Genomic DNA, 13,389 nt, shown 5'->3' with positions numbered 1-13,389 from the left:
ACATAGGGCACGTGCCCCCGCCGACATTCCTGCGTTGTACGAAGCCTGCCGAGACCCCTCCCCTCCATCCGTCCCCCGTCAAGTGAGTGCTCTCCCCCAACCTCCCCACCCCCGAAAACTGATGCCTTCCGCTAATCTATTCCTTGTCATCCCCCCTCCCCCTCAATATTTTATCTTGCTTAACTGGAAGACGGACCTGTTAACGCTCCCGTCAGCTTTGAACACAGCGCTTTTGGAAGGTGGGAATTCCGTATGAAGTTCACGCTGGGTGCGTGTGCTGGCTGAATGTCCTAATCGTCGCCGATCAGCCAATGAGCCGCTCACCGAATCCGTGCTGTCGTAAGGCGAACGCTGGCGGCGCGGCGGTGACGCGCAGGCCACGATCGTCTCGTCGGCCAAGGCTACGGCGAGCGATTTGCGCTGGCTTCTAGCGGCGCGCCGCAGCATGGCGTCGTCGCACTGGCGTCCCGCATTGTTCTCTCTCGCGCGCGGCACTTTAGCGACCGAGCGGCGAACAAGAGAGGCCGGCCTGCAGAGCCGAGACGCGCAGCTGCTCGCTCGCGCGCTCGACGGCCTTTCAAGCGTCCGCGAGCATATACTACAGCCCCGCACACCATCTGCGCTCCGGGGCTCTGCGACTAGCGTGCAGCGTTGCCAAAGCTGCGGCGGTAGCCGGACATCACAGTTAAGGACAAACATGACCACTGGAGGGATCACGTATGTGTCATGTATTTTACAAGCAGATCATGCAGCAAGCAGTTTCAGGACTGTCTTATTAATTTTATTTATTTGGATGAAGCTGAACTGAATTACGTACCTGCGCAAGCGCGCATATTTCCAGCTTGAAATATAACGTCCTGGAAAGTATAAGAATAATCTGCAGCAACTCATTTTATTGCTGTATCGCCACGTAAGCAGGACTATGCGATCTCCAGGTAGCAGTATTTACTTCCATGTGTTTCTACTTCCATTGCCTGCTGCATGTGTTACTAACAGTGGCACTCGCTTCTTCGTAGCTCTGCTCTGGAAAAGCAAATCCTGGTTGTCCGGCGTGCCCGTGACCGGGCCGGTAGGCTAGACCTGCAGGTCCCGGCGTGAAACTAGCCGGGTGCGCGACGATTTCACGTCTTCGCCGGACCTCCAATAAAGTTCTTTCATACATTCACTACCATGTGTCCAGTATTAAGGGGATATATACCAGACAGTGTTTTCTTTTTGTGACCTCCTAACGTATTAGAAGTGTGCGCAGCGATGTTTTCTGTACACAAAAGAATAAATCAATAAACTTTAACCTAAAACAAAGTTTGGTTTACAATATTCTATGCAGCGTCCCACTCTTCTCTTAAATTTGCATCCCGACTGCTTAGTCAGGCCTGTCGCCAGAGCGGTGTATCATGACCAGAAGGGCAAGCCCATAACTATTGCAAACCGCGAAATGCATTGTTGTGGTTGTGCTTGAAACCAAGGCGCCAGAAATAGTATACTGCGTTTCACATGCGAAATTGTGCAACAAATTTTTCTGTTAGCGCAGCACAGCTGCGTAGTTCAACTACAAAAAGGACGAAAGCTTTACATTGAAGTAATATTCCTAATCGACGAACAAACACCGCTCACTAATGTGTTTATGGACTCGCTTTATCTACGTTTTTGTACGCTTAGCGAGAACCTTGAGAATTTTTTCCTTCCTTTTGTTGTGAAGGTTTTAATGGGACGTGATAATGCACTTGAAGTGAAGTTGCAGGTTCATGTTCAGCTGTCCTATCTGCCCGGTCAAAGATGACATAGAACGATAACTTCTGCTAGGATGACATGACATATTCTTTGTTATATAAGCGTTATTGCTGACAAGCAACGTATAACTGCGAGCAAAATAATTGCCACTTGTCATGCGACAGGTTATAAGATAGTATTTCTCGCGACCTGACGTTTCGCAAGACAGCAAAGTACTAGATGGACATTATCTTTCTGAAGCATGTGAAGCTTAATGGGCAGCCCGAAGCAATTAGTAGAGCGGCTGCGGAAGCTTAGCCGGGCGGATGGCACAAGAATTGCGCAAAGGTGGTTAGTCACGTGATACGCACGTTTCCAGACGCGTGCACATAGAGAAGCAGCCGGCACAATACGTTGACGTGATGCACTCGTATATCTCGCGTGCTCTTGTGACATATGCATGCGCTATAAGAGAACGAATAAAATGTAAGGAACAACGAAGCATTTTTTTTCTTTACTACAACTTTTCTTAAATGCCGCACATGCAATCACTATCTTCTTCGGTGACTACACTTTGCTACCGCTAAGTAATAAATGTTCTAGCTGAGCCCTTCTTTGTTTCACGGTTGCGTCCTTGCAAAGTTCAGAACCTAGCGAAGTTTGTCATATATATATAGCTTGACGCCATAAAACAGGCTGGAAAGATATAAACTACATAAAACCGTCTACTGCGACGTAAACGGGACGCACTACCGTGCGCAGGCTGGCATATAGGGCTGTTAGAGGCACGCGGCTATCACTAACGCAGAGCGCTAGAGCACACCCATCAGTTCAAACAGAGGCGGGAAACTTGTTTCCACGTTTGGGTTAAAACGGTAGTCCCTAGTTTTGTAACTGTTCTGCATGTGCCAAAATATGAGCGCCCGCAAAACCGCTTCCAAAGCTAATTTATTCATTCGCTTTGTTTTGTGGTTTCGGTAGCTAGCTAATCAATTATTGCATATCGGTGACTTAGCTGAAAAATTAACTTATGAGGTTTTACGTGCCGAAACCACTTTCTGATTATGAGGCACGCCGTGGTGGAGGACTCCGGAAATTTTGACCACCTGGGGTTCTTTAACGTGCACCTAAATCTAAGTACACGTGTGTTTTCGCATTTCGCCCCCATCGAAATGCGAGCGCGTGGCCGGGATTAGATCCCTCGACCTCGTGGTCAGCAGCCCAACAGACTTAGTTGAAGGCCAACTGTAAACTCTAGGTCCATGTATGCATGCCTGTTGAACTATTCATCACTTCGTGCAAGACGAGCCAGCAGCGAAAACCGTGGCTATAGGGGAAATGCAATAATTGAACGCCTCCACAGATTGCGCCGCAAAACATCCGGCAAAGTTCTGAACTTCGTAAAATCAACATTCCCAAGATGCCCCCGCCTCCCCCCAAAAAAAATGTTTGCTTGTTCCATAGAGTAGTTTCTAACATTACAATATGTTTATCATTGGGGTAATCAGAGATCTGTAATCTCCGAGTAAAAAAGGAAAGAAAGAAAAAAGTTGCGCACGCAACATTTGTCTAGAGTGAAATTGATTAGTTAGCGAGCCGCGACTGGCCTTAGTGTCCTGCAAAATTTTATGTAAGGGCATTATTACGTTGGATACTCAAATTACTGCTCATTTACTGCAGATAATCAGAATGAGCTCTCCTGCGTTTAGTAGAAGGTAGCATTAGACTTGTGTGGAGTATGCCGGATTCGTGATTTATCGATGATACGATGGTAAGCCAACTGGCTAAAAGAAACGCGTGCGCATAACGTGGCAGTCAAGAATAAGTTCTCTAAACACACACCTGGCAGGTTTACGTCCAAGAGGAAATTCGCTTATAAGTAGAGGTTTGTGAATAGTGATTCTTTAACCGGATCAAATACGAATTGAATAGCGCCAGAAGGCAATCGAATCGATTCGAATGTCAATTTAAAAAATAATAATGGGTTTTTACGTGCCAAAATCACGATATGATTATGAGGCACGCCGTAGTAGGGGACTGCGGAATAATTTTGAACACCTGGGGTTCTTTAACGTGCACTTAAATCTAAGTAATTTCGCCCCGTCCAAAAGCGGTTGCTGTGGTCGCGATTTGACCCCATGACCTCGTGCTTAGCAGAGCAGCACCAAAGTCATTAAGCAACCACAGCGGGTCAAATCAACTATCGAATACTTTTCGAGTAGTTATCGAATAATGAACAGCCGTCATCACAATTATTACTTATAATTATTATATTTCCATTCCAGTATTCTTAGCACGTTTCAGTCATTATCTGGTAGGTTATGAAGCGTTGTTTATTAAAAGCACAAATTAAGCATTAGGAGCAAAAAAGTAGTCTCTACGCAAGCACCACTCACAGCGTGCCAGTGATCGCTGTACAGTCTGTAAGGTGTGGCTATCCTAAGTGACGTAGCTTGCAACACTATGCAAATTCTCATGTTTTGTGTCTGTACTATATGCCCACGGGGGTGACAATTTACCGTACTTTTCTTCCAATAATAAATATTTTTTGGTGCAGTTCACGTTTTTAAATCTGCGAGAAACGCGCGCATTTTATGAATAGTGAATATTCGATTCATTGTTCGAAAGTTTCGAATAATTGCACACCCCTGCCTGTAAGCATCGATGAGCAAAGTTGCGGCACTTTAACTTCACAAATAAGCGTACGTGTTAAGGCATATTTAAATGTGTACCGTCATAGGCATAGCTATTTCTCAAATATACAGCCTACCCTCACTTTGAACTACGGGAGAATTTATTTGGTTTATTATGGGTTATGGTACAATGAGCTACTCCTAGATAACAATGTGGTTATACTATCGTTACGCGGAAACATCGCAATGACTTTGTCAACAAGTTACAAAGCTATCGTAAACTATCTGACTGATGAGCTTACGACAGACATTTTACTCTGTAGGTTTGAAGCTTATCATACTCGAACGGTATTTCGTCGGGAAAAGGTTGTGAAGGTAGAATTTATTTACGTGCCACGGGCAATTTCATTAACCCACGATACACTCATCACTCCCCCCCATTTTACTTATGAATGGAGCCTCTAGCTATAATCTGTATGAAATCAGTTCGCCATGAATGTGCAAGGACAAACTACTCGGCTTAATGTAAGAGTACAAACTCGACTTTGTATACCAATGACAAGGAATTACGGATATTAAGGGACATCAGCTAGCGTCCTTTAGCCGCAATTAGTGGAAACAAGCGCGTCTTCTATGGGAAAGTACTGTTATCACGCATAGCCTATCATAGAAGTCATCATATAAAAATGTCAGAAAGAAATAGGAAAATGTTCGAAGGAAAAGAGAGCCCGACACCACAAACGAGCGATGCCGTGCCTCCTGTGGCCGAAAACCTGTTCCAAAATAAAGTACGACGTTTTATGTAGGGGAGTGTATCGAAACCGCCGTAATTTGGGGGCAATTTCGCGTTTCAAAAGCAATTTCACGCACCTACACACAAAAAAAAAATTGAAAAAGTACGGTGTCGATTACAATATTCCAAGAGTTTTATAAACCTCAAGGACTCCACTATAACCTCGTCTTAACCGAACGTCTAATAATGACCAAGAAGTGGTTCTAAACTTTCTGCATTCACAACACAGCCACGAAATCAAACGTAAAATGATAAATACAAGCCGCTCGCGACCAAGCGCCATCGGTTCGACCCTGCGGAGCGCTTCCCACCAACAGCGATAGAATTGGCTGATATTATGAAAGTGGGTGTGCTGGTTCAATCTGACTATCTTATGGCCTGTTAGCCTGTTTCGACCTCGCTCAAGGGTAAATGCGCTTGTTTCTAGTTGCAGTGCACCGCGACGAAATTGAAATATAAGATCCTGCGCCGTTCTGCAACCTGAGCTTTTGTTCCAGCGCGATTATCATCGCTCCTAATTGCTTCATATCCATTTCCTCGGCGGGATGGAGGTCATGCTGCCAATTAAACGGCCTCGCCTTTCTCGGCTTTCCCAGAAAAAAAAAGATATATGTACATATATCGGCAGGACGCGTATCGTGTTTCATTGACGCTACGAAACATAGCTGCCTATGTAGCTTCCCTACGAGAAGTGCTACTTACAAAACGTATTACGTAAACGAAAGACAGCATGGTAAGTGACTCTTTTGATAAACCGAGCGCTTACACTGCCACGCCGTAAGTCGCTTTCCTTTTCTTCTTTTTCTTCCTTTTTTTTTCTGTTTACGACCTGCGTGTTCCGTAATTACGTCCAAGCACATTTCTTTGGGTCATGGTTTTATTTAAGTGTCGTTGTTGTTATTGTTGTTACGATTTATGAGCTGTTCAAGTAAATTCTTACCAAATTGACGATTTATGAGCTGTTCAAGTAAATTCTTACTCAACTGATTTGATTAGGACTCTATGATTGTAATATTCGTTGTATCTTTCTTTTTTTGCGTTGTTTCTTCTTCCAAAGCGTCTGAGCAGGGGGGTAGCCGGCGCCTCTGACAAACGCTAGCATCTCATCACAATCACTTCGTTAAAAAGAAAACACTGCACAAAGATCTGCACTTGACATAAAAGCGCCATCCACGAAACGCAAGTTTGGCAAAAGCAGCAACCTTGCTGAATTGGCAAGTTCAGTGAAGCAAAAATTACAACTTACAAACAAAACAGCAGGCCGCTACCGTCGGAAAGGTACAGTGACGCAAAACGTTTCTCAGGAGGGCAAGGCCAGACAAAAAGCCACCCCAACTGAAGCAAACAGCCAGAAGCTGCCGCTTCCTGCTTTTTTCTCCAAATCTTGCGCGTGGATTTAGGCCAATTAATCTTAAATGCCGTTCCTGCTCGATACGTCATCGCGCCTTCAAATCTTCCCGAGAACTGGGCGGCAGTATGAGAACGGTCAATTCTCACCTGGGCCACCTTCTCTCCGACGTGCTGCTTGAAGCTGTGCGACTGGACCTCCTTAAGGACCAGCTTGGAGGCGGTGGACGAGTGCGAGTTGTCCTTGCGGGGGTCTACCGTCACCTGACTGAGGGACGGGGACTTGGCCCGCGTCTGGCCCGTAAGAGTCGCGAAGCGGCCCAGGTCCGACTCGGACGACGCGTTCGGAAGCGCCCGGCTGCCCACGCTGTTGGCTGCACACGTAGAGCATGCGTGGAAAGCGAATATAACACCCTCTACGGTCAGCATGATACAGCGCTCACAAGTCTATGCTGCAGTAGGCGTCGATCCTGCCAAATTTCAGCTCTCACCCCCCTTCGTACCTCTCGCGAGTTCCTCGCCTGCTTTACTGATAGAGACGAAGGAAGTGGGAAAAGCGGGGACGTTTCGGTGAGGGAAAAGATTTGGGGAGGGAAAAGAGAGCATCATTGTCTTGAAATGCGCCAGAAGGAAGGTTTTTTTTTCTTTTTGTCAAAGTGCAAGCAGTAGCCAGCAGCACTATGCTAATTGCTGTTGGCTATGGGCACCACAACTACACTCATTAAAATCGGAGAGTGAAGGGGGGAAGGGGCGAAACGAGGGAGTGTTCAATAAGCAACTCGATGCGTACTAGAGTCTTTATTGCCATCCTATGCAAGGCGTAATGTCATGCGATGTTTACGTTTATGCACTGCACTATTCACAAGCTATGCCGAGTAGGAAGCAACAGTTCGTGCGCATTGAAACGGTGAAACGTCAACGCAGCGGTATAACGAGGACGAAGTCGATGTTTCTTGCTTGTCGGCAAAATAATGGTGAGGAGACGTATGCGCAGATAGAAGCACAGCGGGAAGGGCAGTGGTAAGGTTGACTGTTACTCACCCTTTAATCTATTCTAGTATTGGCCTACCGGAAACAGGCGTGAGCGCACATGCTTTCGCCCACATGATTAGGCAAAACAGCAGCAGCCACGCTCAGCAAAATTCGGGAAGACTCGCAAAAAAAGCTTCACTTTAAAAAATGGAAAGAGCTGAAGGCGTCAGTCTTGAACAAGCCGAGGCCGTGCATCATTCTAAGCAAAGCGAGACTGCTGGCGCTATTTTACGCACAGGTGCACAGGTCAGTAAAGCCACTGTCAGATACCCTCAACACTCACTCAAGCGGTGTTCACATGAAATTGGAAAAAGAAGCATAGTGATAAAGGGACTCGCAGACAGACTACGAGACATACCGAACGTAAGCTGCGCTCTATACGCAGATGACATCACCATCTAGAGCCCGTAACGGCTCCCTGGCAGACATGAAGCATGCATTACAGCCTGCCCTAGATGCCACGAAGGGTACCTACTAGACACAGGAAGGAAACTATCCTCCAAAAAATCGGAACTTTTAATATTTCGCAAGTCTTGCCAAGGAGTCCGCAACCTAACTCCTCTAGACGAACTTCCGATCGCACTACACACAAGAGACGGACAATAGATTCCGCTAGTCAACCACATACGCATTCTTGGGCTCCTAATTAAAGCCACCGAATGCCACAGACACACGATCAAACACTTAACCGCCAAAACCGAAAACATGATCAGACTCATCTACAGAATCTCGGGGCGCAAGAAGGGTCTCTGCGAAGATAACCTTCTGCGCGTATACCACGCATTCCTTATGAACCCCATTAATTACGTCGCATCTGCCTACAACTGGACGAAAATAGAAAAGGCAAAACTAAACACACTCATGCACAAGAGCATCAAACAGGTCTTCGGCATTGCACAAAGAGAAAGTACAGCAAAGGTTGACCAGCTAGGCATGCACAACAATATCGACGAAGTGATCAAGGCTCAGACTATGGCGCAAATACTCCGCCTATGCTCGTCCAAAGCCGGTAGACTAATCCGAAACGAAGCTGATGTCTCCCCATCTCCCTACTCGAGCACGCGGTTACCCTACCAAGCAAAATTAGAGACTCCCCCCCCCCCCCCCCCCAACTACAAAGTCTCACCGTTTCCCAGAAACGTCCACCCACAACTCAACGTGGGTAGGCGCTGGGCCCACGCCCGCACGATTCTCGACCGCACCGACCCGGATCGTGAAGCCACCGCATTTGTGGACGCGGCCCAGCACGGCAACACATCCACTTCCGCGATAGCAATCGTGGACGACAACGGAACGTTACGCTCATCTGCATCGGTTAAAACGACCACCACCGCTAAAGCAGAAAAGATAGCCCTAGCCATCGCCATGGCAGACCCCACATTTACCCATGTGCTCACGGACTCGCGTGCCGCAATTCGGGCCTACGAAAGCGGCAACTAAAAAAGTAGCTCGTATACTACTAGCGAGCTTAAAAGAGAGAAAACTATGCCTCTCCTGGTTTCTCGCTCACATGGGGAAAGACATTAACCCGCAAAAACCAAACCTCAATGAAACGGTCCCCGACAGTGCGCGAGAACTTGCCCACCACGACAGTCCCACGGCCTCAGAGGGGCTGGACATTTAGTTTAATGACCCACTACTTACTTGCCAAGAAATCGCCTCACACTATCGAAAAGGCAGAATCAAATACCCGCTCCCGCACGCCAAACTCGAACGCGCGCAGGCCGCCACGTTTCGAATGCTACAAACGGACTCGTGTCCGTCACGAGGCCTACAACCCAGTCACTACAACCCCGACATTCCGGCAAATTGCCCAGACTGCGCAGAACTTTATTGGTCACTCTTGCACAAGCTATGGCAATGTACCGCGTTATCAAAGGGCCCTCTCTCCAGTGATCCCGAATGGAAAGAAGCCCTCAAAAGCCCGGACCTCAAACTCCTACTCAAGGCCGTCCAGAGGGCCGGAGCGTCACCCCGTTCCCGTCCCGACTTCGGCATCACCTACGGTTTCGGCCTGAGGAGCTCCCCGCATGGGATCTCCAACGGCGTAAAACTCCTCAGGACCTCAATGAAGTTCTTGACTGACTAACTGGAATTACTTTGAGGAGTCGGAAACCAGCTGCTTGGTACCTGTAAGTGCAGAAGGCGGTTTACCTTAAGGTCCTACATAGCTGGCTTCTTGTTCATTGCAATGTCAGTTCATGTGGAGTGCCGTTGCAGCCCAATGCCCTTGTTCCTAAGCAACGTGGGTTTGCGCTTCCTTCAGTAAGACTCTCACCAGCCACGGTAGCTTAGCGGCTATGGCGTTGCGCTGCTAAGCACGAGGTCGCGGGGTCGAATCGCAGCGGCGGCGGCTACATCTTTATGGGGCCGAAATGCAAAAACACCTGTGTCCCGTGCATTTGGAGCACGTTAAAGATCTCCTGGTGGCCGAAATTAATCCTGAGTACCCCACTACGGTGTGCCTCAAAACAAAATCACTTTTTTTTGGCACGCAAAACCCCACCATTCAGTTGAATTAGTAAGACACTCATTGGGGCGACGCTTCAACACAGTGCGAGACTGCGGAAGTCGTGCTTCATTTTCAACCACATCGTAATCCTTCTCATCAAACTACCCTTTAGAAAGTGCCAAGCTGGCTCTCCCGCAATGCACATCATTCCAAGTGTGGTTGCCCGCACTTGGAATAGAGAAAAAATTATGTACCACCCGTCATTCCCATGCTGGACAAAACGTTGCACTGACGACATGCCCAGACACTAGCGCCACATTCCCTCCTGGTGTTCCTCGTTTGCAACTCCACAGAAAGAACGTCGTTCAATTATTTGGGCCATGGCCCGCGCCGCCGTGCCCTGTCCCGGGATCAAGCGCCTTGCGACGTGCGTTCGCGTAAATAGTGCGTCACAGTACAGTCGCGCGCTCACAGAAACAGCGAGCGCCCAGGGTAAGCAAACGTATCGTCTACGGGCTGCCGCAGCCAGAGTCGTGAAACATTTAATACTCCGAAACGCCGCCAATGCTAGGTAGAGGAGGAAAGGGCTAAAGAACGGGGGCATGTTCCTTAACGCATGCGCCACCGAAGCGAGCTTTAGCGTGGTTGTTTTAGCGGATGCGCGACTGGAAGTACGCCTACAAAGATGAAAGTCGTAATGATGAAAAAAAGTGGTCCCACTGCGCCTTCACAACTAACGAATTCTAAAGGCCTTTCTTCTAGTTGTTTTAAAGTGAAAAACATATCTCACGCGGCAACAGCGAAGCGAACTGAGATTCGGGAGTAGGCGCTACCCAGAAAGCTCGCTACAAAATCGCGGCTCGCAGTATCACGGGCTACTGATGCTGAACAAGACGTATGTTTTTGTGAACAGAAGCGCTGCCAATTATTATATAAAACAATTTCTTCGCTGCCGGTATATACTTATCTGCTGCGTAGCAAGAGATAATTAAGATTACGCCATCGTATTTCAAACATTGTAATACGTTACAACGCAATTACTCCAGTACAATGCAATGACCCCACCTAAAATCATTTAGGACTTTCATAGCAGCCATAAAGCCTCATCCTTGCAAGCTAAAGTCAGTCAAAATAAAAGGCTGATTTTTAATTCGTTGTTTGCTTCATGCATAACAACCTTGCAACGTGTAGTTTTCATTCAGGCATCGAATTTCGAAAGCGCATTTGCCAGCAGTTCTCTTATACGAGGCAGTGGCAACAACGTTTGTGATTCATTCATTCATTCATTCATTCATTCATTCATTCATTCATTCATTCATTCATTCATTCATTCAGTTAGTTAGTTAGTTAGTTAGTTAGTTAGTTAGTTAGTTAGTTAGTTAGTTAGTTAGTTAGTTAGTTAGTTAGTTAGTTAGTTAGTTAGTTAGTTAGTTAGTTAGTTAGTTAGTTAGTTAGTTAGTTAGTTAGTTAGTTAGTTAGTTAGTTAGTTAGCCGATCATATGTACTCCCGAGTTGCTAGGAGGTGCTCTAGTTCTAGTTTTCCTGTGAGGCGGAGTCCCAGCTTTTAAGAATTTCTGAAGAGTGGCAGAACTCATCTCACAATGACTGTCGATGGTAATGCGATTAGCTTTCGAACAATGTATCGACACTGTATTTCTCAAGCCAAGTTTATTTAACATCTCCAGTGGTAATTCTGAGACTTCCATTGCTTCAGCTATGTGTGATATAATATACTTCGGTATCATTTCTGTTTGCTATGGCACTCGCTTGGCAATGTCGGCCATGAGCATGGTGACATGACGAAAACTGCATCACGCCGACGCAGTGACGACAATGTAATGACGTCAACGCAACGACAAAAGGCGGTACGGCGACGGCCGCATGACGGCAGTGAGATTACGATTGCTAAATGATGACGTTAGCATAACGATGGCACAGTGTGACGACGACGACGAGTGTTCGGCGACATTGGCGTGTCGACGAAGGTATGACGATAACCGCACGACGGAACTGAAATGATAACGATGGAAGGACCACGACAGCATGACGACTACAGTATAACAACGGATGAATGAAAGCGACTGTCTGACGCCGAGACGAAATGACGACGAAGGTACGAAAGCGGCGGCATAATCACGACTGAATGACGAAGAAAAAAATGACCTCCATGGACAGACGAAGGCAGTATGACGACGGCGGCATTAAGACTATGGGATGATCTTACTGAAGTCATGATGACAGTAAAACGACAGCGCGACGAACATGGTACGATTGCGACTGTGCGACGACGACGGCATGACGAGAGCCGGATGTTGGATTTACAGTGACGACGATGGACCGAACATGACGGTATCACAACCGCAGAACGAGAACGAATGCGTGAATAATAATATATAATATTTGGGGTTTTACGTGCCAAAACCACTTTCTGATTATGAGGCACGCCGTAGTGGAGGACTCCGGAAATTTTGACCACCTGGGGTTCTTTAACGTGCACCTAAATCTAAGCACACGGGTGTTTTCGCATTTCGCCCCCATCGAAATGCGACCGCCGTGGCCGGGATTCGATCCCGCGACCTCGTGCTCAGCAGCCCAACACCATAGCCACTGAGCAACCACGGCGGGTATGCGTGAATACGACGGTATGATGAAAATGGCCTGACGACGACTGTATCACGAACCCTGTATGACGATGATGGTGTGACGACGATGGCATGACGAGACTCAAACGATGAAGCAGGAGTGACGATGACCCCGACGGCATGGCGACGACGCAACCACAACCATCATACGACAACATCGGTGTAATCACGATTGAGTCACGACGCCACTAGTCCCGCAAAATGATGAAGAAGGATTGACGTCGATGGAACGACGAAGGTGGCATGAAAACGATGGCATAACGACAATGGAATAACGTTATTGAAGTAATGACGAAGGAAACACGTAAAGCACGACGCTGACGGCATAAGAACAATTGTATGACGACCGTGTGACGACAATGACATGGGGACGATGACGTGGTGAGAGTGGGATGAGGAAATTAGAATGACGACGATGGAACGACCACTACGCCATCACGACGACGGTACGGCAACGAGTGTATGACGACGATGCCATGACAACGGTATGAGGGCAACGAATGATGACGACTATTGTATGACGACGACTGTGTTACCATGCCTGTGTGACGACGCTGGCATGAAAAGAGTCGGATCACAAAGCTGCAGTGACGAAGATGGAGCGATCACGACGGCATCACGGTAGCAGTGAAGCAGCAAATGCAGTGACTGTATGACGACGATTGGGTGACGACGACACCATGCATGACGAAGGTCAGATTACGAAGCTGCAATGATGACTATTAAGCGACCACGACGGCATCATAACCACGAGCACATACGTAGGGACTCAAACTGGTA

The 13,389-nt window shown here is 47.3% G+C and overlaps 1 protein-coding gene across 8 annotated transcripts in view; it reads right to left on the bottom strand.

The window, feature by feature from the left end:
- The window catches only part of sei (seizure), a 325,563-nt gene that overhangs the window by 119,013 nt on the left and 193,161 nt on the right, over nt 1-13,389 (bottom strand). For 7 of the 8 annotated variants that reach the window (XM_070531711.1, XM_070531710.1, XM_070531712.1 and 4 more), the window contains exon 5: nt 6,634-6,857. In XM_070531711.1, the coding sequence (XP_070387812.1) occupies nt 6,634-6,857 (224 nt within the window). Of the gene's footprint in view, nt 1-324; nt 700-6,633; nt 6,858-13,389 lie in introns of those variants that run through there. The other variant, XM_070531713.1, reaches the window with a different exon arrangement.

This window comes from Dermacentor albipictus, chromosome 1 (genome assembly GCF_038994185.2).
Source record: "Dermacentor albipictus isolate Rhodes 1998 colony chromosome 1, USDA_Dalb.pri_finalv2, whole genome shotgun sequence".
NCBI classification, from domain to species: domain Eukaryota; kingdom Metazoa; phylum Arthropoda; class Arachnida; order Ixodida; family Ixodidae; genus Dermacentor; species Dermacentor albipictus.
The sequence above is the reverse complement of the archived record's forward strand: the minus strand, read 5'-3'. Positions and strand labels throughout refer to the sequence as shown.